The following is a 23,518-nucleotide window of genomic DNA, read 5'->3' as shown; positions in this document are numbered from 1 at the left end:
CTTTTCTTCTCCCATAAGACCCAAATATATAGATCATCAGCTTAATACAATGAATAACTCATGCATAAATCAGAAGAAATTATAAGTAAATCAGCCACAGCAGCATGTCTCCACCCACAATCTGGGAAACAACTTTCACCTTGTGGCAAATCAACTCTTTTAAAACCTGAATCCCAGTAGCACACTTCAGAATTCTGATGGCTTTATTAGAAACAAAGGAAATAGGCAGCATCATGCGGAATTTGAAATGTTAACATATAGAAAGTGTCCATGTTCAGACTATAAATGAAAATGAAACTCACAGTGCATACCAGAGATAGCCTACATCAGGAACCAGTCTCTAGTTCCAATTACATTTCCTTAATAGCCACTCTCTCTCAGCCTGCCCCACAATAGGTCTAAACATAAGACAACAGGACTAGTATTAGTGTCCTGCCTACGAGGGATGTGTGCTAACACCAGTGTTTGGATCTGGAATTGTAATCCCTTTGGATTCAGAATGTTAAACATTTGGAATTTCCAAATATTTGGCGTTCCACTGAAGTCAATAGGAAACAGAGATTTCCCTGAAAAAGCAAGACAATTAAAAAAAAGATTTCCCTCTGCCCCTGGTCATCACCCTGAAAGAGCTGAATAAATGTGGCCAGTGTACACTATAACAGATACAATTGCCAAGCAATAGTGCTTGGGCATTGGCCAATGACTGTGACCTGTGCATTCCAAACCCAAGCAATGACAATGTCACCAGGACATCCGTGGACCAAATACTGTGCAGCAGATAGACAGCTGTTCATGACAAGGCAAGCAAATACTGTGGGTGGCATCATCAGCTGAAGTGCAGCAGCAGGCAGTGGGGGTGGAAGGGTAGGCAACTGTCTCCAACAGGGCTGGGACACAGGGAGCATGTGGGCATCAATCAGCCACAAAGGATCAGGGCCGTGGAATTCTAAAACAGCAATGCCCTACTTTCATTTGGAAAGGACCAGTGTAAAAGTGCTTTCTGTTATCTGTGCCTGCTTTGGGATTCCATAAGTGTAGGCAGACATTCATCAGAGGCTTTGCTCATATTCCATATTCCATCTTAGCTCCCGCTTCTTCTGTCGGAACTCCTCTGTATACCAGGGAGCCCATCTTGCACAGGGGCTGTTGTTTCTCCTTTCTGATTTGTGCAGTTTTAATTATTGTTACCTGATGCTGAAGATCAGTATTGTGTAGTGGTTAGAGTTTCAGAGTAGGATGTGGGAAACCCAGGTTTGAATCACCACTCTGCTGTGGAAGGTCACTGGGTGATTTTGATCCCGTCAGACACTCTCAGCCTAAGCTACCTCTCAGGGTTGTTGAAAGGATTATATGGAGGCAAGGAGAATGATGTAAGCTGCTATGGTTCCCCATTGTAATGAAGAAAATTAAGAAATATACTCCCCACAAGTCCTTGCAACTGGGCCCAGCTCAGCTGGCACCATGCAAATGGGCCATAGGGGAGAGGCTGCTTGGGAGGGAAGGGGAAAGGTGAAGACAGGGAGGCAGACCAAGGTAGGTAGGAAAGAGAGAAGGAAGCAGGAAAAGGGGAGAAGCTACGGGGTGCAAGTCCTTATGGGTCCCACGTTACAATATGTTTGGAAGTTCCAAGCCAAGCATCCTCCTGTGATAGAGGCAGCTGTTCCCAGAAGACTCAAAGGTGGTCTTCTGAAGCACCTGCTGTTCCAGTAAAGTGAAAGGTAACCAGGATTGTTTTTTTTAATTTTTGGGAAGAATCAAATGGGTGTCAGGAAACACATTTTTGGGCACCATAGAGCACACAAGTGCAGGATATGCGTGGATCACTTCTTTGGGATAAGAAACTCTGTCAGCCCAATCTAATACATCTGTAATTGAAAATAGGTCCACCTTACTGGGACTTACTATCTAGTATGTATGCCTAAGACTGTAGCCTTCATTTCCTTTTCATTTCCATATGCCAGAATACTATCAACTTTTGTTCTTATCGAGAATGAAAACCAAGCACAAAGTATACAGCTCAAATGGCCTCTTTGGTTGTACATGTGGGGATATCCAACTGTATCAAAAGCAAGCCCCAGCGGTGGTCCTCCTGGTACATACAGCATCCTTTTTAGATGAAATGGTGACTGTTTATATTGACAGGAATGCAAGTGGTATACACTCCTGGAACACACAGTTGCACACCCCCAAACATAACAACTGAGAAGGGCTAATGAAAATATTTATCATCTTCAAAATGTACATAAGACACTGTTCTTGTAATAACGACATTTTTATAGCAAAACGAGTATGCTGTTCCATATGTAACAGTGACTAAATTTATGCCATCTGTTTTCTAAAATATTATTCAGGTTTTGATGAGGATAGTGTTTTAATTAAGAGCTTGAATTGTCCTCCCCAAATTAGAATTTATTGCGCTGAATGTCTCTGAAGAACTTTCCTAGCAATGTCCACCAGTCTGCAAAGTTTTTTCTTTTATTCTTTTGTTGTTGTTATCCCAACCACATCAGAGCTTCCTTATTAATCCCATTCCTATTACTATTTTCTACCCTCACAAATTTTACAGTGAAATCCTTAACAGTGTTACCCCAGTCTAAGCCCATTGAAATAATGGGCTTAGATGGGAGTAACACTGCTTAGGATCGCACTGTTAATGTTGGAAAAAAACCTTTAAAATTACTTATGTTCACTGCTTGCTACTTCTTTAACCTTAAAAATATTGCAGAATGCTCCATTTTCGTTGCCATTTAAATTTTGACCCACTTATACATTTAGTGATTGGCTCCTATATTCTGTATCAAGATTTCACAGTGAAAGAAACAGAGAATTGGACATAGCATGTATAAGTTTCTTACCTTGTAATATAAAATGTAAATAGAAAAAAAAACTCCTTACATTTCTACCAGTACATTCTTATACTTTCATCTTTTGCTTGCACTAGTGATTCGTGCAACTTTTTCTTCTCTTTGTAATTTTTTCTTTCAGTTTCTTTGTGGCAAGCCCATCCAAAGTTAAATGGTGGCCTCCCCTTTGCCCGCCCTCATCACCAGCTGCTGTGATCCCTTTATTCTCTTTTATAACACAGGCAAAGACTGCTGTCCCTTTTATTTGAACCTGCTGTCCCTTCCCTAGGTTCAGAGCTTGTGTGCTGCCCTACTCCCTCTAGGGAGCAGCTCTGCTTGGCATTGCTCTGGCCCTCTTCACTTCCTATCCCAGCCTTTTCCTTTCTTGGACGAGCCTCCTGCAAGTATGTCTTCCCTTGGCCCACCTTTTGTAGCTTCCTTTCCTCCCTTTCTCCCATCTGGGTCTGCCTTTTTATCGGCTTGCAGCCTAGGAAAGAGGAAGCTGCCCCCCCCCTGTGGCAGCCCCTCTTCACCTCCATCCTGGCTGCTTTTAAACAAAACAGGGCTAGCGATGGTACAGGGCTCATGCGCAGCTGTCATGGCCCTCCTCCCTCACAGGATAGAAAGGAACGAGGAAAAAAATGGCCCTGATTTGCTTATGCCTGCCTCCCACCCATCTTGCCTACTATATTACCCTGAGGAGTTAGCCATGTTAGTCTGTAGTTGCAAAATAGTAAAAAGTCCAGCAGCAACTTTAAAACTAACCAACTTATTGAGGCATAAGCTTTCGAGAACCTCAGCTCTCTTCATCAGATGAAAGCATATTACCCTGGAAACTTTGCAGAACATCTCCTTCACTGAACCCCTTTTCCTAGTCCTGTCGCATCGTGGGGTGCAGATATAGCTGCTGGAGTAGAGAATAAAAGATTTCTGATGTTTACAAGATTGCAGGAGGGGAATGAGCAGCAGCCTGGGCCCCCACCCCGTCCTGCACTGAGATTTCCATTACTCCTGGGATAATAAAGCTACAATGGTTCACCCTTCAATGAGTCTCCCCAGTTCACTTTTGGGACTTCTTACATCAGTATGGGCCCACCTCCTTCTTGCTGCTGCCCACATAGGGCCTCTTTGGACCATAGCAAATGAGTGAGAATAACAGGTGATATATTTAACATTTTTAACGTTATCCATTTAAATTGAATTGGATCTAAAGTGATGGGTGCAAAAAGAAGCGCTATTCAGTTTGGGTGATTTTATTTTGCATACTAGGAAAGCATGTGTGTGTAGTGTCAATCCCCTACCTCTGGCATGAAAAGGGCACATTTGATCCTTGACATCTGGATCTGAAATAGCAGATGTTGTGAACGCTCTTCTTTGCTTGAGACCTGGAAAACTGTTATCAGTCAGAGTAGACAATACTGACCTTCAGGATTTGAGTCCACTGGCACCTCAGAGAACAACAAGATCTCCTGGGTATAAACTTTGGAGAGTCAAAACTTCCCTTCTTCTTGGCATCTAAAGAATGGAGATATGACTCTCAAAAGCTTATACCCTGAAAATCTTGTCGGTCTCTAAGGTGCCACTGGACTCTCAAATCCTGCTGTTCTACTGCAGACCAACATGGCTACCTGCCAGAATACTAACCTTGTTACACCATTGGTCTGACTCAGTATGACAGCATCATCATAATAATAATAATAACATTCGATTTATATACCGCCCTTCAGGACAACTTAATGCCCACTCAGAGCGGTTTACAAAGTGTTATTATTACCCCACAACAATCACCCTGTGAGGTGGGTGGGGCTGAGAGAGTTCCAGAGAACTGTGACTCGCCCAAGGCCACCCAGCTGGCTTTGTGGAGGAGTGGGGAATCAAACCCGGCTCTCCAGATTAGAGTCCCGTGCTCTTAACCACTACACCAAACTGGCTCTCAAAGAACCCTTAAGCAACCAATAACTGAAGCCAATGTATAGGGAAAAAAAATCCATTTTTTTTTATTTTTCACTCATAATTTATTTACAAATACACATTATAACTTTTATATACATTGCACATTTACATGGTAGAAAAGTACAAAACTATATATTTAAATGAATTTATATTTAACTCGCCATGTTTGAAAATATAAAATTGCCTCAGAAAAAAAAGTATTATGAAAAGCAAGAAACTTGAACTGATAAAGTTTTTGATATAATATTTTGTGAACACTTTGCGAAACAATAAGGAGTTTGTTGTGTTGGTTTTCTTATTTTAAAAAAAGTAGGAGACACCCAATGAACATTGATGCATGTGACAATGTATTTTTAAAAAATTATACTCTCGTTACATTTAGCCACATCACTATTAACAGCCTTCATAATCCGATTTCTTTGGGTCTAGGATTCTCATAGTACCATATAAATGTCCAGTACTTTGAGATCACTTCAACACATGATGTGATCAGAACAGTAAGGTAAAGGGCGGGGGGGGGGGGCGGAGGTTTCCTTTGCACCCCAAATATATAGTTAAGTCAGTTTACAGAGTCTTTTGGTCAGTCAAGATTCCTTGTAAACAAATACCCGCGGGATCGTGTTTGTATGTACAGAACCGGCAAGAAGGAAACGTAATAAATTAAAAATGTAACAGAAATGGACATGCAAAGTTTTGTTAAAGTGGAAAAGAGTTAACATCAGTGGAAATGAAGAAATGAGATTTGTGTGGGGAGGGGGGGTTAAGCTCTAAGGAATGGATTTATAGTTTACAAGAAAAAAGCTTTACTTTACAAGCAAGAGACCTCACAATAAATAACACTGCTCATCCCATAACGATTAAATTTCTTCCAAAAAAGGTGTACAGTCAACCAGACATTTTTATGTATAAATTATAAACCATGACACAGTATAAATAAATGTCTACAAGACTCAACTATATGTATACTTTTTTTTCTCCCCCAAATAAATAAGCATACACGTATGTACAGTATGGACATTTTGTATCTCTTGCCCAATGAATGTCCCAACAGTGATGGAAGTTTTACCACTCTAGAATGGAAGATATAGGAAAGGTGTAGTCCTGGTCATCTTCGTCATCCTCTTCTTCTGGATCTTCATTAATGGCTAGATAGGAGAATACAGGGGAGCTGTTGTTTAAATACGGACAACAACAGCGTAGAAGCAGCTCAGTGTTTGTGGTCAAAGCCCCCTGCACAGCCATAAGAAAGTGTAGCTTTTTTTGTTTTTTAATGTGGCTTGTGGTGAGATGCGTGTTGGCATCTGCTGTCACGCAATAAAGTTTTTTTTTTGGCGTGCGTGTGTGCGCGTGTGTGTATGTGACACATAATCTATGAAGTCATAATTGCAGCAAGTTCTGAAGACTCAATGGCTCAGCTTTTTATTGGCAGATTCCTGAAATTAGATAAAAAGTGCTCTTTGTGTTCTAGGTTTTGAACTGCTTTTTGGAATCCTTCATTCAGAGGCAACTGCAAGGGGACAGCAGCCCGCAGGGTTAAAGGTTAAACTAGTTTTGGGGAAAGGGAAGGAGGGTGCGATTAGGTTGTAGCGGAGAGTTAATAAAGCAAACGGCAAAGCACACAAAAGCAAACAAAACTAAGGGAGGGCAGGAAATAGCTAGAAAGATGCATTTTAGGGCCACTCCCTGACGATAAGGCCCCTTCCTACTAAGGCACCCCAAAAGGTCCGCTGTTGTCTATCTGCTGCATCTTATCAAGCACCAGAAAGTCTGTATAATATATAAATCTCTCTCTATAGGATCTCTCTTATATGCAGTTCCCTGTTATGCTTAATAAAGATGCCAGTCTTCTCTATTCTAGGGATTTTTTTTTGCCTTCAGATGACTAAAAGTTCCTGCAAGGTTAAAAATCTCACTTACAGTTGCAAGATCCTGAGTGCTTTACTTCCAAAAGCACACCCAGGGAACAGGCTGCTTCCTTCATGGCGCACTCGCTGGGGTAAGTGGTGTTATCACTGGCGCAGACAGCTTCCTCTGATTTGCTTTCAGGGCACAGCTCATCACAAAGGGCACATCGTCCTCGGCCCACTTTAAAATCCCACAGACATTTCTTCCCAGTGCTGCATTGGATGTCTTCACAAGATTTTGCCTCTGCAAGAGAGGTCCCATGAGAAAGAGGCAGAGAAAGGAAAATAAGTCTGTGAACCAGAAATTTCTTGCCGGGCAATAGGATGGTGGGAGGGGTAAGATGACAAGTTTGGGAACCAGTGCCCCCCCTGCAAAAGACCGCAGAAAGGGCAAGGGAGAGCAGTAGAATGTGAGAGGACCTGACCTTTCTCCATCCAAAGCAAAAAGTTGGACCCGATATATTCTTGATATCATGGTAGAAGGCAAAGCGTTACATATGGAAAGAACATTTGTGATGCTAGCTGAGTAGAGGAAGAGTTTCAGCTCAAGGTACTGGAACGGGTGAAATAGGGTGCCTTCCCCTCCTGCTGAGGCCCTTCTCGGTGATTGTCTTTGGGGGTGAGTGTTCTTGATGTAGGGAACGTGAAATCCTCGCAGCTCCAAAGGCTTGGTTAGCAGCCAAGCCAATGGCACAACAAGAAGTTGCCACAGCAGGAAAAACAACATCTCCTAAAGAATTCACAATGGGTTGGATCCAGCCATTTCTTTACTGGTGAGGGGACCCCGTGAACTACTCAAAATGCTATTACTTCATATATTCATCTATGTCATTTATATCCTGGCTTTCTCCCCAATGACAATCCTAAGCAGTTTATATCACTCTCCTCTCTTCCATTTTATCCTCCCAGGGGCTATAGTAAGGAAGAGAATGAAGGATGACTTGGTAAAAAAAGCTGGCTGGATCTGTGTGTGTGTCCCTAAAGATGCCATGTAAGAGGCAGCTGATGACCTGCAGACCCTTCGCAGTGATATTTAATGCTGCAACCTTAGTAGGGAACAAGTCCCATACTTCTGAATAAACATTTTTAGGGTTGAGCTTCATAAGTCTCTGTGTAATATTATTCTTCTAGGTCAGGAGTAGTGGACAACTGCCAGTGTACCAGTTCCCATACAAGCTTCTGAGCCAACCTTGGGCATGGAGACAGTTTCTACCATTGGAACAATGCCACAAAATGGTAGTTACTTGGTGCCAAGAACCCTCTTCTTGACCGTTGATATCCAAGTGTCGAAAAACACAATAGCATTCCTAAGGAATGGCATCCACTGGGCAGGTGGAACAAGGAATAGCCTGCTGCCTCGGCACATTGGCCATAGTCAAAAGAACTGTATGTCCAAAGGCCAAATGACCTTGGGGATGCATGAGCAGTTTCCTCTGACTATAGTTTAGTTGCAAAAGATAGCCATGACAGGGGAAGTGGCAACATGGATCTGGGCCACAGCACTACAGAAAGAGAGATTGATCTTCCTTGACTGAAAACACGCTCGCAGTCTCAGGACTTTTTCTTTTTCTTTTAAAGCCCTAATAGGGGTGAAGGACTGGTACAAATATTATCTCTGTCTTTTTACCATACTGGATTTAAAAGGAGCTTTTGTGTCTAGTGGGAGGTGTTAAGCATATGCGTATATAAAATAAACTCTTCTATTAAACAAGCTTGCTAGGCTGCATCTTGTCTTTCCTGGTCTCTCTTTGCTGCTGAACTGCTTCCTGATAGATGTTCCCTCAGTCTATGTCTTTTGCTTTCTGTCTGCTCTCCTAACCCTCTTACTTATTTCTGAGTCCTCGACCTATCAGTCCTTGTACAGGATTCTTGTCTGTACCTTGTGAAGGAATGTTACAGGAATCCAGGATGGCTAAATATGGACCACTCTGTTTTCCTAAGTCTAAGCAATATACTCTTGGCTCTCTTGATAACTCATTTAGCTTTCCCATTGTTCTGGACAGGGAGCTGAAGATGTCTGATGATCAAATTCCCACTGGGCCTCTGAATTACTCTGACACAAGTTATGGGCCATTATCTAAGAATACAATATTAGCTATTTCATAATGGACAAAGAATGGCACGACAGTTTGAGATCTGGTGTCTGGCAGTAGAGCCATCTTCCAAAAGCTGGAATAATACTCCACAGCGATGAGGTAGTTCTTCTCTTGCCATAATTTTTCTCAGGATTGGCTTAATACCTCATGATGGCACAGCATCTTGTTTTGCTGTTTACCTCCACACACATTACAGATCTCATGTTACCCTTTCTATGCTTTTAACTGGCCATTCATGCCAGGCCATGAAACATGCTGTCTACTGTCAGCTCTCCATATCTAATAGTGTATACTTTGCATAATGTCATAGAACAGTTCATCATGGATAGTTAACATGAATTCGTTCCTGTTAACAAGAATTCATTCTTGTATGCTCAACTTCTCCCTCGCAGAGAAATAAGGTGCGGCCTTCTCAGGTACTGGATGACTCACTTCAAGACAACCATCAAGGATAAGATGATTGACTCTGGTCCAGAGCTCAGCCTTCTTGTATTGTCTGCAAATGGGATCAGGAAACGGGTAGGCAGTGCAGCATATTTATTACTTCTACGTCCTCCTCTATTGAAACCCTCTTGACTGCTCTATGAGGTAAACGCTTTGCCTAGGTAGTACTGGATGTGTATGTGGCAGTTTTGTATTTTCTCATAATTTAAAAATCCTCTTTGGGAGACTTCAGCAACATTTTCTGCATTATGGTTTCTTGTGGCTTATAGTCTACTGGACATGTACTGACTGGCCAAACCTGAGCTGACAGAAGCACTCCCCCCCCCATTCCAAAGAGTACAGACAATAGTTATTTCTTAACCTGTCAGGATTTGATAGTGCTGTACTGGCCAATGCAATGGGTTGCTGTCTCTCTGACACAGCAGCTCCTAGCCCTATCTCCTATGCATTGTACAGCAATTATTATACATTAGTTAGAACTCCTGGCTATGAAGACTTTTGTGTTCTCAAATGCTTGCTGATGACTTTCAGTTGATTCCCACTCAACGTCCTTGTGAGTCACAGGTTGTACATGTCTTCAAGCTCTTCACAAAACTTTGCCAGGCAGTTTGCCATTCTCCCCAGTTTTTGGACTGTTACAATCCCAGACTTTGGCATCTTCCAAATTTCTTCAGCCTTTCCAGGGTACATTTCCAGACTCTCTACTGTCAACTGGTGGATCATATAAGGCACTTGTTTTAGTCTTAACTTTACCTTATGTGAATTTAGCTTTAGATTAATCTCCAAAAACATCTTCAAAAGAAACATTGCCTCTGTTTCCATACCTTCTTTTACCATTATTATGCCAGGAATATTTTCTAGCTGTGGGGCCAGCCTGTGCTGGGAAATTTCCTCTGTCCAGCACTTCTATTATTAGTTACAGTAAAATCCATGGGTGATATGAGTTCCAGGCCTGTAGTTCAAACGTCCTTGTTCCTTTGGTTATTTTCGTTGCACTGTTTAAGCTGGGTTCTGCTGCAAAATGGCTGTCATCAAGTTGCAAGAAGTGTTTTCTGTTATTAAGAATCACTCTGTCCTCATGTATACCAAACAAATTCTAAGATAGGCCCGCTGCCCTCCTGCTTTCTCTCTGTTTCTCTTTGCTGTTGTTTCTGAGTCACTTCCTGGTTATTGTTCCTTTAATCTGTGTCTTCCTTCACTCAGTTACTGTTCCTGCCTGCTGCCATGTCTCTCTTACTTAGTTTTACCTACACTGGTATGGGTGGGGGGCTGCAGTTTTGGTCAGTGATGCAGCGCAGGGGAGAAGAAGGACTGAATCCTCTCTTCCATATGCAGATCCATATCGCCTCGAACATCAGGTAATTTTTGGATCTATATGACACGTTTGAGGGATTTGATCATGGAGTTCCAGCTTCAGATATCAGCATCAAGTTGGCTCTAACTTTCCTTGTTAGCTTTGGATCTACTAAGCAGGGAGCTGCTGAAGTATAGTGGTTAAGTGGTTGGGCTACAAATCAGCACTCTGCTGGTTCAAATCCTTCTACTGCCATGAGGTCTCCAGGTAGCCTTGGGTAAGCCATTCTGCTCAGCCCCAGCTCCCCAACTGTATTGTGAGGATTATAATAACACTGACTTTGTTCACTGCTCTGAATGGGGCATTAATCTGTCTAGAAGAGCAGTATATAAGCACAGTTAGTATTAATTATTATTATTATTAATGCTACTCCCATCCAGCAGTTCTATTTCTTTCTATTGCTTGCTCGCTTCTACCTCAGAGCAAATTGAAGAACAGCTCTGTGCCTGTGAATGCTGAGGTCTGAGAAGGAGGAAGGAAGGAAGAGTGGAAGACTGATAGTAATAGGAAGCAGTTGCCAATATTGTTTCCTGGCCCCTCTTCCCTGAGGAAGCAAGTGGGTTTGCATGAGGCACTGGCACCACTGCATATGGCACTAACATCAAGAGTAGCTACACTGCTGCTGGTTCAATCAACGTGGGGCACTGGGCAGGGGAGGAGTAGACACTCGGGAAGGCCTGCGAACGCTCAAGGGGGCCCACCCAGGTTGCCGAGCCTGAAAATCAACTTGTGATCCAGTGTGGGGCCTAATGGGGACCTCCCCACAAGCACACTATAAGTATTAGCTTTGCACAGCAGACCTAGGAAGAAAGTGTCATCTCCAATCACTTATATGTTTAAGCTTTGCAAAAATCTGTCACAAGGTGTGCCTTTTGCACACTGCTGAGCATAGCTAACTAAACATATCCACGAGGCTAGCACTTCATGCAATGGATGAAGTGGGCTTTAAGCCCATGAATGTTGGCCATGGCAAGTCTCTTAGCCACACTGAAAAAAGAAACTTCCAAGATTGTAGCCATTGCTCTTGTACCTATCAATAAACTTAGTATGAAATCTGTAATTTGCAATAATTAACCACCCCCAAACCACTTATTTAGACTCATCCTGTTTACTTCACTGGCATGATGCAGTGATTAGAGTGTCACACTAAAGCCTGGGAGACCAAGCTTCAAATCCCCACACTGAGATGGAAGCTTTCTGTGTGACCTTGGCCCAGTTACACTCTTTCAATCTAACCTGCCTGACAGGATGCTGCTGTGAGTATAAAATGATGGAGGGGAGAATGGTGTTCTATGCTGCTCTGGATTCCCATTGGGGAGAAAAGCAAGGTATAAATATATCAATCAATCAATCAATCCATGGTGGTGGAAAGTGCCATCAAGTCATAGCTGATTTATGATGACCCCCCCCACCCTGCTGGGGTTTTCAAAACAAGAGACTAACAGAGATGGTTTGCCATTGCTTTCCTCTGCATAATCACCCCACTCTTGGTCTCCCATCCAATTACTAACCAAGGCTGACCCTGCTTAGCTTCTGAGATCTGACCGGATTGGGCTTCTGTGGGTAAAATAAATGCATACTCTGGACTAAATGGGACAGGCCCATATCTATCCCATTGAAACCAATAGAAGTAAAAGTGTTTAATTTTAGTGGGATTATAATAATCCCTGATCACAGGGAGGAATAATTACATAGACATTTATTATCCTATCAACTCAGGATTGTTATTGTTGTTGTTGTTATGCTGATGATTTCATATATTCCATGTTTTAAGATTTTTAAGGGAGAAAAGGTTTTTGATCAATGTTAAAAATATTTTCCTAAAACTCTAATTAGGATAAGGTTTCCATTGGAATTCAGTTGAGTTAAACGCTAAAGCCAGGTAGTCTGAAAATGTCTTCAAAGGCCTGGTATGATAAAGTGTGACGGGTTCCAGTTGGAGCTGAAGCAAAGATTAGCCTTCAGTAATGATGAGATGGAACCAGTGGAAGGTTTTCTTGACCCAGATCTGGACTTCTGGGTTCCACAAGTGCATTCCTCCTTAGTTTTTAAATCATTCTGTAGCATTTCCTTGCTCTGTGAAGTGGTTTTGGTATGGCAGATGGGAAATGGAATGTGTTATGCAAGTGATGTGCCAATATTATTTCATTTACTATTTTGGGGCCAAAACTAGCGATTTTGGTAGAGTGGAAATTTCTCCTGCAAACCCACTTTTCCCTCATCCTGTTTTTTCTGGCTGCTCTTTCCTTGGATTGATTCCCCTTCCTGACAACTTCTTCTTTCTCTGTTCTAAGTAAGTCACTGGGATTATCCAGATGACATCACAAGTCTACATCACCAATCAAATATGGCTATATAGTGACATAATTTACGGTAACTGAGGGCAACTGATAGCAAGCATGGGTAGGTGAAATATTTGTAATTTTTTTGCAAGGAGTATGAGAAATTGAGACCTTTTTTGCCATTGACAAAAATATTAGGAAAGCCAGCAAGTACATTCAGTTCAAAACCCACTTCTAAATTTTCCATTGTGAAATGTTAAGGTTTAAGGGTAAATTTACATGGGATGGGATGGGAAGAAAGATCTTTTTTACAAGTGTCCATGGACAACATACTTCCCTTCCCATAAACTTTATCATTATCTTGAGAACAGTCTGTTTTGGGGGATGGGGTAGGCCACTAGGATACTCCTCTAAAATTATCCATTTGCATTTCTTACATTGTTAAAGTTCAGACTGGCAGTTTAGACATAATTCTCACAAAGACCAGATGAGGTGGCAGACCTTTTTCTGAAATGTATCACTTTAGATTGTGGATGGAAGCTTGCCTTTCCCACCCAAAGACTCCTGAAGATAGAAAACTACTTGGCAGGAAGAAGTGTCCTAGCTTAGCCTTTCCCAGCCATGCTCATTTTCTGTGATTTCATAGTATGGAAGAACATTCAATCATGATTGAGCTAGTAAATCCCAGACACAAGTTCAAGACCCAATTCATTATTTGTGGTTATTTCTAAACCAAGAAATCTTGGTCTGTGGCGAGGGGAAGAAACAGAAGGCGCACGAGCCCTGGGACTCGCTAGCTAGTTCTCGTCATGAGCAAGCTACAGTTTGTTTGTCACCTCTTAATACTGCTTGACTTCCTTAAGGTCTTGCAGTAAGCTTCACTGTGAGTTTGTTTCTCCTGTGCTACAGGTACTTAAATCTTGGTGTGTTCAATGGTATGAGCCAAAGAGCTATTTATTTATTTGGAAAATGTTTGTGCTGCCTCTTCAACAAGCCTCCGTTTGGCCTCCTGTTCTTTGCCTGAGGATGGTAGACAAGAACTAGGAGAAATAGGGCGGGGAGGGGGGGGCTCCGTATTCAACTGCTTTGTATTCAGATGCTTTTATCCTTTCTCCTGTTCACTTCTACTGCATTTTTGATACTGTATTTTACTGGGGAGAAAAGTGGGATTTAAATGAGCAAGCAAGCAGAGCAGAGACTTGAGTCTAGATTGCCTGCATCCAAACTCAGTGTTCTGGATACTGTCTCTTAAGATTCATTTGTACTTTAATGCTTTACATTAAAATTCCCTATCCTGGCTCCTTCTCAAAGGAATTTTCACAAGTGCTACTAAACCACCTGTTAGCCTTAAACGCACCACACATGTACATGATTAATAGAGAATTAAAAAAAACAGGCTCAAATTTTATCCAAAGGTGACTATCATAGCCTTTGCATGTGAATGTTGCACATGAAAAACGCAAAAATTTGCCTTGAGCATTACAGTGGAAATAGCCTATGGGTGAACACCTGCCAGTATTCAAATCACTATAAACAATATGTGTTTAACACTTGCATCTTGCTTTGCTTCCACTTTCACCACATCCTGCCTTTCTTCTACTGGTGGTGGAAAGTGCCCTTAGATCACAGCCAACTTATGGCAACACCTGCTGGGGGTTTCAAGGCAAGAAACTAACAGTGGAGGTTTGCCATTGCTTGCCTCTGCATAGCAACCTTTGTCTTTGCTGGAGGTCTCCCATCCAATTATTAACCAAGGTCGACTCTGCTCAGCTTCCAAGATCTGACAAGATCAGGCTTGCCTGGGTTATCTAGGTCAGGATCTTTTTAAAAAATTGATATACCATATTATAGTCATATGATTTAGAAAGCTGGACTTGGAGCAAGAGATGGTTTGCAGTCAGACTTCTGACATGGATTCATCAAGTAGATTTGATGACTCCTCCTTTCTCAGCTTATTTCCTCATCTTTAAAAATGGAAAATTATAGTGATCCTTGCGAGCTAAAGGTGGCAAAGCATTTTGCAAATTAAAATAGCCATACATGTGGGGAATAAACAGCAAAGATGACATTGTTTCCTTCTTCTATACAACACAAAACAAAGCAATGCATAAAGTTCCCCCCCCCCCAAGGAATTTTAGCAATTACTTTCATCTGCTTGCTCAGGGCTGCTGCCACCATACAGGAGTGGGCTGACAATTTATAGGGCTGCTGCCAGTCAGGTGCAAACAAAGCAAAGTCCCAGTAACTTTGCCAGTGCCTTGGGGGCCACGCCCCAGACTGTTCAGCAACTATAATGATCAGAGTCAGCTCACCAATTGCCTCCTCCCATATTGCTGCTGGTTTATGGGCAGAAGGAATGGGCATACCAGTGCCCATTGATGATGCTTCAAGGGCTGATCAGCTTGGCTTGTTCTAGGGCCATTTTCACTTCCCATTCTGTTCTTTCTACCTCTTGGGAATGCTCCCCAGTAGCCATGCAACCTGTCTTAGGCTCACCTTTTCACCATAAAGCCAGGAAACGGTTCAGCACCCTTAAGGCCCTACCTCTTTCTCACAATCGTTTTGGCATATATGACCTATTCCCCATGCAGCCACTCTGGAAGTTCAACTGGCCTTCAGAGGGCTCGCTTCCGAGTGTCCCATGTAACCATCTGTTCTTTACCTCATTGGGTAAAAAATAGATCCTGTAGGAGTTCTTTGGATGCTAGCAGTATGGGGAATTCCTCTGTTCTCTACTCTACCCATTCGTAAACTTCCTTATGATTCCAGATATTTACTAATAATCATTGTATCATCATCATCATCCTTTTTTCAGGGCTTAAAGAGTTTCAGAAACATTATCTGGGTATTTCCAGCAACAAAAGTAGCATTTCCTTTGGTTTCCCTCAGTAACTAATTTGCTCTCAATCCCGGTAGACATTCAGTAGACATTATCCTGGGAAACGCCTGCCAAAACCTTCATCTGCAATGTGAATGTGGGGTGAGGAACATTTACAGGGGAAATTTGGTGGGCATAAAAAGTGAAATTTTCTCATGCAAATGCTCTACTCAAGATATTTTCCCTCACAACTGGGCTTCTGTCTAGCTTTACAGCATGAGTGGTTTAAAAAAAGCAAGTTAAAACAACCTGGAAGCCATGTATGAGAGAAAACTACGGCGGGGTGGGGGAGTGGGCAGGTTCAGCACCTCCTCTGTGGGCAGGGGATTAAGTACTTCTCTGCCTGTCAGTTTTTTCCCTTTCCATTATAAGGGAAACGTAATAGGGCATCCAATCCATTTTGTAAGGCAGGGATTCCAGGTAAGATGGCCTAGTTTCCTTTGTTAACCCTACCACTCTCATTTTAGAAACAGATCTTTCTTCATACAACCTTTCAAACTTCTTTCCCCAAACCATACTTAAAGGTAAAGGTAGTCCTTGTTAAAGCACTGAGCCGTTACTGACCCATGGGGGGATGTCACATCATGACGTTTTCTTGGCAGACTTCTTACGGGGTGGTTTGCCATTGCCTTCCCCAGTCACTTTACCCCCAGGAAACTGGGTACTTACTGATACATTTTCCTTCATAAGCTAGTCCAATGGATCTTCCGAGAAGACAGGTAGCTTTTCTCAGGTGGCAGGCACTAGCGTATGTTATCCCATCGTTCCCACAGAGATACTGTTCAGGGGAGGTAGGCTCCGGGCAAATCCGATTACAGGTCACACAGTTGGCGTTATTATTTTGATCAACTACACATGTGGAGCTGCCTGGACATAAGACATCCCTACAGGTCTCTGAAACAAAAGACGGGAACAAATAAGCAAGTAAGTAATGCAGAAGTTCAGACTTGCAGTGCCACCTCAATGTTAAGAGGAAAATTGGCTCCTTTGCTTTCTGAGGACAACTTTGAACAAGAATGGAAAGTTCAGAGACGATGAATACATCTTGATCTTTTGTTCACTTTTGTAGCAGCAAGTTCATTGATATCTAGGGAAGCGGCTTTCAGGTTGGATCCAGCCAGCCTTTTTTGCTGCTGAGAAAAGGAGGAGGGAACTATGCTGGGATTAGTGGACCTGTGTGTGCAAAAGCCCAGTGGGACAGTGGTTGCAGCATAGAGGGGAACTGGGTGTGACTAAGTGAAAAAGCTAGCTGGATCTGACCTAATGTGTTTAGCTGTGCACTGCTTGTCTCTTAGCTTGTTACAGGTTATTTTAATTTTCCATGTATACTCACTTTTGCATTTGCCCTGATATTGGACTTCAAGTTCTGGTTGTTCTTTACATCTGGCTTTCAAGAGGGCACACTCATTCCTGTAGGTTTTCCCATCCAGGCCACACACTGGGCCCTTCCATGTGATATTAGAGCAATCCGGAGCACAGACACACCGAGGTTTGTTCTTCTTGTTCATTTTACATTTCTTCCCAGGCCCGCAGTCCACATTCTCACAGGTTTCTAAAGAGGGAACAGGAAGGAATGGAGCAGGGTGGAGACAGCAAAACCCAGAAATGTTGCTTTAATAACATCCAGAGTCCCCGTCCTGAGAATGTTCACCACAACTTTAAAAACCACAGGCAGTTCATGACAGGATATTATTTTCTTGTTGACCCAGAAAACACTATTTACTTAAAGTAGTTGATATAAAGCTTAACGTTACTTATAATGGTATATATTACACACTTGCTGTGAACACCACTGCTTCCCAAAAGTTCCTTGTGCTGGTACACTATTATATACCTCAGTAATTGTAACAGCTAGTACTGGGTGGTTTACAGTATAATCTTAAGCGCAGTTACAGCATTCTACAGCCACTGAAGCCTTAAAAGAGTATAACTCTGTTTAGAATTGCACTGGTATTCACAAAAATACCAAAGTGCATTAGAAGAATTTCTCTTCATTACAAAGATGGAATCAGGACAGGGCCAGCCTACTTAGTTATTATTACATTGGGGTTTCTTTTAACCGCTTGCCCGTGTTCAGTTCTCTGTATTTAACCTTTTACTTGTATTTTGTTAGCAGAAAACAATAGAAATTGAACTTCTGTTTATCTTTAATTTAATTTTAATCAAAAGTTTATATAGATGCATACCAATAAATAGATGATAGAGTTATTGGCCTTGCACATTCCTTGTTTTGTGCTGGTGGCACATTATCTTATTCTATTATTATTATTGACAAAATTTATACTCTGGCTTTCTGCCCTTATCAGGGTCACCAAGGTAGCTAACAGATTAAAAACATACATTTTAAAAGTCTCTTAAAAACCATTAAAACCAAGCAAATATCAATCTGGATCATGATAGACTAAAAATAGTGGTATTTCTCTTGAGTTAGAAGCCCACCCCCACCCCAGATTAGAACATACGAAAAGGGTGTGAAATAGCACCCATTTACCACCCTGATTGTAGGCCAGAATGTCTCATCTCTGCTAAACAAACCTGAGACAACACAAGTTCCATGTGTCAACCCTTCCTTCCTGGGTCTGTAGTATCTGCTCTGCTCATCCAGTCTCCCTGACATTTTCTGTGTCTTTACTCTGCACTAATCCCAAGGCTGCGTGTGAGTATCATATGAGAGCCTTGGTCCAGTCCATTTGTTGGGAGTCCAGAGTCATTAGGGTGAGCTGGGGAATGTTTCTCATGGTGTCAGTTCCCAGTTCTGTATAGTGCTTTTTAAACAATGTATCTCTCACTTTTCTCCCCAGCTGGGTCCCAAAGAGACCTACAATATCATTCTCTTCTCCTCACAATTCTTTTGTCCTCCTGTGAGGGAAATTAGGTTGAGATGGGCCAAAGCCACTCAGTGAGTTTCCATAGCAAAGTGGGGATTCAAAACCAGTTCTCTCAGATCCTAGTTCAACACTTTTACAGTGATCCTCAATGTGGTTCCCAGTGATAGGTTTTGTGGTGACCAATCACTTTTCCCTCAAAGTGTCTCTTCCTGAGAACAAATACGCAGTCCTAATTTTCCTCCTCCATACTGGAGTTGGAGGCTCTTCAGAAGAACCCAGAAGGCATCATCACCTTTTTGTCTGCCAAAAGCAACCATTCAGAAACAATTTCTTGGTTGGCAACTTCTCAGCATTTTGTGATTGGCCCCAGCATACCATGGCAGCCATTTTATGGTTGGTGCCTAATCTCTGTTCTCAAAATTCTAAAAGTGCCCACAGGCTCAACAAGACTGGGACCCCCTCTTCTAACCGTGGTATCACTCTGGCTTGACACACTGTTGGTACTGTAGTGATAAAACACCCAACACAACGTTTCCCTCTTTTTAATCCGGCTTAATTTGAGCCAGAGTTCAGGACTGGAGCCTACTTGTGGTACCAATATTTAGTAGCAGGAGTAGAGTTGCCACTCCTCACCCCCAGGTCCCCTATGCCCAGACTGCAGCCAGCAGAAATTTAGCAGGTGGAGCTGCAATAGCATTAGGCAACTGGTAAGACCTCAAGGGCCCTATAACTGAAAGCCACCACAGGCCCCTGCCCTCCCAACCCAGCCTACACCCAAACCAAACATCACAAGAAAATAAATCAGATGACTAGCCTAGCTTCAAGGGTCTCCAGGTGAACTGTTCTCCAGACTGTTGTCCCCCCCTAGTCTCCACCCTTGGAAGCCTTGTCCATAGGGAAAATTTGGCAATCCAATCTGGAAAAACGCTACTAGGTGCAATGTGTCTGATCCTCCACTGAGCACAGTTTGAAGCCTTTCTTCTGCTTAAGTGGTTTTGCCTCTGGAAGTTTTAAGTGGGTCGCTGTGTTGGTTGGCAGCAGAACAGCCAGATTTGAATCCTGTGCAGATATGACTCTAGTGGCACCTTACAGACCAACAAGATTTTCCGAGTATGAGCTTTCAAGAGTTAGAGTCCCCTTCAGATAGGTATCTGAAGAAGGGTGCTCCGACTCTCAGAAGCTCATACGCTGAAAATCTTGTTGGTCTGTAAGGTGCCACTAGACTCATATCTGCTCTTCTTCTGAAAGATATTCTTAAATTGGAGGAATGCTTCTTAGGCTGGCTTCTTTAGAGAAAGCTGGATCAACGTCATAGAGTTGTTGTTGATCCAGATTATGCAGTATTTCGCCCCTTTGCACATAGCTTGGATCCCTCTAAACAGATTAAATGTCAATAATAAGAAGGAGCCTTAGGATAAAGGTAGGTCTTAATTTCTAAAAAAACCCACAGATGATGAACTCAGTGGAGCTTGAATGATACGGCTCTTTTATCTGGAAGTGCTTCTTAATCCCTGGTGGTGGAGCCTCTTTATTTGCAAGTTATTCACTGGGAAGGAAATCACACTCTGCACTTGCTCAGAGGCACTCCCATAAATTCTGTCTCACTTGTCCAAAGTTCCAGGACAAGGATTGCTAGCTCCATGTTGGAAAATTCCTGGAGATTTGGGAGAAGGAGCTGAGGAGTATAGTTTGGGGAGGAGAAGGACCTCAGCAGGGTATAATGCCACAGAGCCCCTCTTCCAAACCAGCCATTTTCTCCAGGGGAACTGATCCCTATAGCCTTGAGATCATTTGTTCTTCTGGGAGATCTCCAGCTACCACCTGGAGGTTGGCAACCCTATAAAATGCCAGGAAGGAAGGGTGGTACAAATTATTAGTCTCTGGGGAGGAGTGAGGGAGAAAGAGCGCCCCCTCTGAAAGGCAGCTTCATTTTAAAAAGGAAGAACCCACCTTTGCAGGGAATGCAATTGGGAGCCCCCCCGCTAAAAATCATCCATTTGAAAAGCACGTGATCGCTGACGTCCTCTTCGGTCCACGAAGTGGTCAGCCTGCCCGTTTTGCAGCACTCTTCCTTGCTCAGGCCATTTTTGTAGAGAACCTGGCAGCGTCCGTTCCGGGCTTGCCGGAGCCAGCAATTCCCAGCTGCGTTGGGGAAAGAGAGCGAGAAAGAGAGAAGGGGGGAGAGAGAGCGCCAGCCATATCAATGTCAGTTACAAGTGACCCAGACACAACACGTGCGGCGTTCATTGACTTTTACTAGACTGTTTACTTTTTTTTTTCCTCAGTCGTCCCGTTTCATAACCCGAAGCTACTCCGCTGGAACAAATGGACGCGCCGTTCAAACAACCTGATCAAACCAGTTAGGACGCCTCGTTATTCCGTAGGTTGAAGGTGCGGGAGCGGTGGGGCTGGCGGCACGGGGGGGGGCTTGGCTGCACGTGACGCGGGTTTGAAATAGATCTGGCGCATTTTTAAAACAGAGGAGGGAGAAACGTGGAAGGGGGAGAAATTGTCCATTTTTCTCTCTCCAGCTGTGCAATCCTATGAAGAGTTACCCTAGTCTAAGCTCATGGCTTTAGACTGGAGTAAGTCTTCATAGGATTGCACTAACTCTCTTCTTTTTTTAAAAAAAATCTGTGCTGCAAACTCGTGGGATGATTTCCTGCCTGCCCATCCCCGGGGTCTTTCGACATTTCCAGATTCTGCTCCGGTGAAGCAATGGCTTGTAGCGGAGGAGTGAGTGACTGATCAAACCAGCCCTCAAGCCAAGCGAGCGCCGGTGTCTGCCGCGGACTCGGGAGGAGGAGGACAGAGACGAGACTGAAGGCAGAGCCTGGCTAGACAAGTTTTACACGGCTTCGGAGGGGAAACGCGGAGAGCGTTTCAAAGTCGCACGGGTTAAAAGCACGCACAGACACACCGCCCGACAAGCAACCTTGAAAGCTGTCTGTTCGGGATGGATCGGAGCCAAGAAAACTGATCTGAGCTGGTTCTACCCCCGCTCCCTTCTTTGAGAATTATGTTGGAACGAGACTCGAGTGAATTACCAATGCGACTTTGCATATCACTCAATGCCCATCGATTTGGTCTCTTTATTCCAGTGGGTGTTTTGCCACCGTTAAGAAGAGGTGGGGATTGGAAAGTCGTCCACCCCAGAAAACGCGAAGCGGGCGAGCACTGCCCCAAATCTAACCATCTCAAACTAATAATAACCCTAAGTTTTATTCTTTTTTTGGGGGGAAACAACTTTTCAATCAGTCAGGAGCGTCTTTTAGCCTATCTACGAAGGGCAGTAAAGCAGACAGAATCGTGCGTGAAACAAACAGCAATAAATCACCCGCGTCTAAACTATAGAAGTATCCAAACACCATTTTCCTCATATGCCGCCAATATTGGGGGGAAGGAGGACGCTTTGACTTGTAAATATGGAGGTCTGGGTGGTCCCCTCCTTTTAAAATCCTTCCCTAAATTTTAACTCAAGACATCGTTTTCCAGTTGTGAAATAATGTAGCATACAGCATTCACAGAATGAAATGAAATTGAGGGCTGGGAGGGGCGCGAAGAGGGCTCTCCAAACTTAACAAAAACTCAAACTTACTCGATCGTCCCCTCCAGCCATAGCGTCTGGTCCCTTCGCTTCCCTTCTCCTCAGGGACATTACCTACTTAAACTACCATTAAGCCAAACCAAAGCCACACACGCCTGACACCACCGAACTCAGAAAAGTTCTTAGCTGGAGGCTGCCGTGCCTCCTCCAGGCAACAGCGTGGAAGCAACGCACGAAGAAAAGCGGCCGAAAAGATGGGGCTGGTGGAAATCTGGGAACACACAAGCGCGGACCGCCCTGTCACCTCCGAAAATCAGCCGGGCAGCGGAATCCTAAGCAAGTTTACTCAAAAGTAAAGCCCTCCTGAGTTCAGCGGGACTGGCTGGTGCTTAGAACTGGAGGCTTAGTTTTCACAACTCAGCGGGTGGACTTTCTGGAGATGAATAAGATAGATGGCAGACAGAAGCAGAGAGAAAGAGAGAGGGGATGATAAAAGATACATATTGCATCTTACCCTGCGCTGTTTGATCTTCCAAGAAGAGGCAGAAAAACATCAGGAGTAAAACCATGCCCGGGACGAGTCTCTGATTTAACATCCTTAGTTTATTTCTCCCAGCGAAAGAGAAGACACGCAACCTCTAGTGGTAGAAGTAAGGCGAGGGAACGCAAGAGCACACCAGACAGCCTGCCCGCTTATGATCGCTCTATTGAATGAACGTCAGGCTCTGAATGCAGTCTCGCTTTAAATCTATGGGGGTCTGCGGTGGGCGGTCTCCTAGTGTGTGTGTGTATGTGTGTGTGTTGGGGTGGGGGTGGGTGGGGACATTTACAAAGTTCAGTGTGAATCAGGTGACATTTTCCACCTTCTGCAAACCTTTCCAATGATTTGGTTTTTTCAAAGGTGCGCGCGCACGCGAGCGCACACAGCTACGAATATACAACGGAGGGATTGCCCCGGCTCCCGCGTTCCTAGTTGCGGGAAGGTGTGTGCTTAAAGCCAACTGTGCAAGCTCAGGGCTTAAAGAAGGAGGAAAGGAAGGAGGCACTTGCGTCTCTAAGAGCCAGGGAGCAAGCAAACCATGGATGGGACTGGGCCACCACCGGACGCTGCTTTCAGGGTTTCCCGGAGACAATTACAGTGCGACCCTAAGAAGAGTTCCTCTAGACTAAGCCCATTGAAATCATGGGGCTCAGACAGACTGGAGGGACTCTTCTTAGGATCGCACTGTTAGAAACGCTAAAAACCACCTCGCCTCCTTGGAAAAGGCACCTCGCTCCCTCCCGGTCCAAGATCAAAAAGGGGATTTGCAAAACCGCCCTATTTCTTTCCGTCTTTGGGAAGAGGCTGGCTTTGGGTAGGTGCCGGGACCCCCGACCACGTCTCCCCGG

The 23,518-nt window shown here is 43.6% G+C and overlaps 1 protein-coding gene across 2 annotated transcripts; it reads right to left on the bottom strand.

Annotated features, from left to right (window-relative positions):
- Positions 1–4,846: 4,846 nt before the first annotated feature.
- On the bottom strand, positions 4,847–22,827 carry FST (follistatin). Of its 2 annotated transcripts, none has more exons than XM_054986789.1 (6): positions 22,644–22,827; positions 20,533–20,724; positions 17,088–17,306; positions 16,424–16,648; positions 6,714–6,944; positions 4,847–5,941 (listed from the first exon to the last, which is right to left on the bottom strand). In XM_054986789.1, the coding sequence occupies exons 1-6, from the start codon at positions 22,723–22,725 to the stop codon at positions 5,859–5,861; spliced, it is 1,032 nt and encodes a 343-aa protein (XP_054842764.1). In that variant the 5' UTR covers positions 22,726–22,827; the 3' UTR covers positions 4,847–5,858. The 2 variants fall into 2 exon arrangements, with proteins under 2 accessions (XP_054842764.1, XP_054842765.1); XM_054986790.1 differs by having other exon boundaries at positions 5,851–6,229.
- Positions 22,828–23,518: the final 691 nt, after the last annotated feature.

Source organism: Eublepharis macularius, chromosome 8 (genome assembly GCF_028583425.1).
Source record: "Eublepharis macularius isolate TG4126 chromosome 8, MPM_Emac_v1.0, whole genome shotgun sequence".
NCBI classification, from domain to species: Eukaryota; Metazoa; Chordata; class Lepidosauria; order Squamata; family Eublepharidae; genus Eublepharis; species Eublepharis macularius.
Note: the sequence above shows the minus strand (reverse complement) of the source record. Positions and strands in the feature narration are given on the sequence as shown.

Excerpts from the sequence above, each read along its gene's own strand:
- FST (XM_054986789.1), bottom strand. The coding sequence starts at position 22,725 with ATGTTAAATCAGAGACTCGTCCCGGGCATGGTTTTACTCCTGATGTTT. Across the intron at positions 20,725-22,643 it reads GGAAGATCAAACAGCGCAGG|CTGGGAATTGCTGGCTCCGG; the intron begins GTAAGATGCAAT and ends TCCCCAACGCAG. Across the intron at positions 16,649-17,087 it reads ATATCAGGGCAAATGCAAAA|AGACCTGTAGGGATGTCTTA; the intron begins GTGAGTATACAT and ends CTTTTGTTTCAG.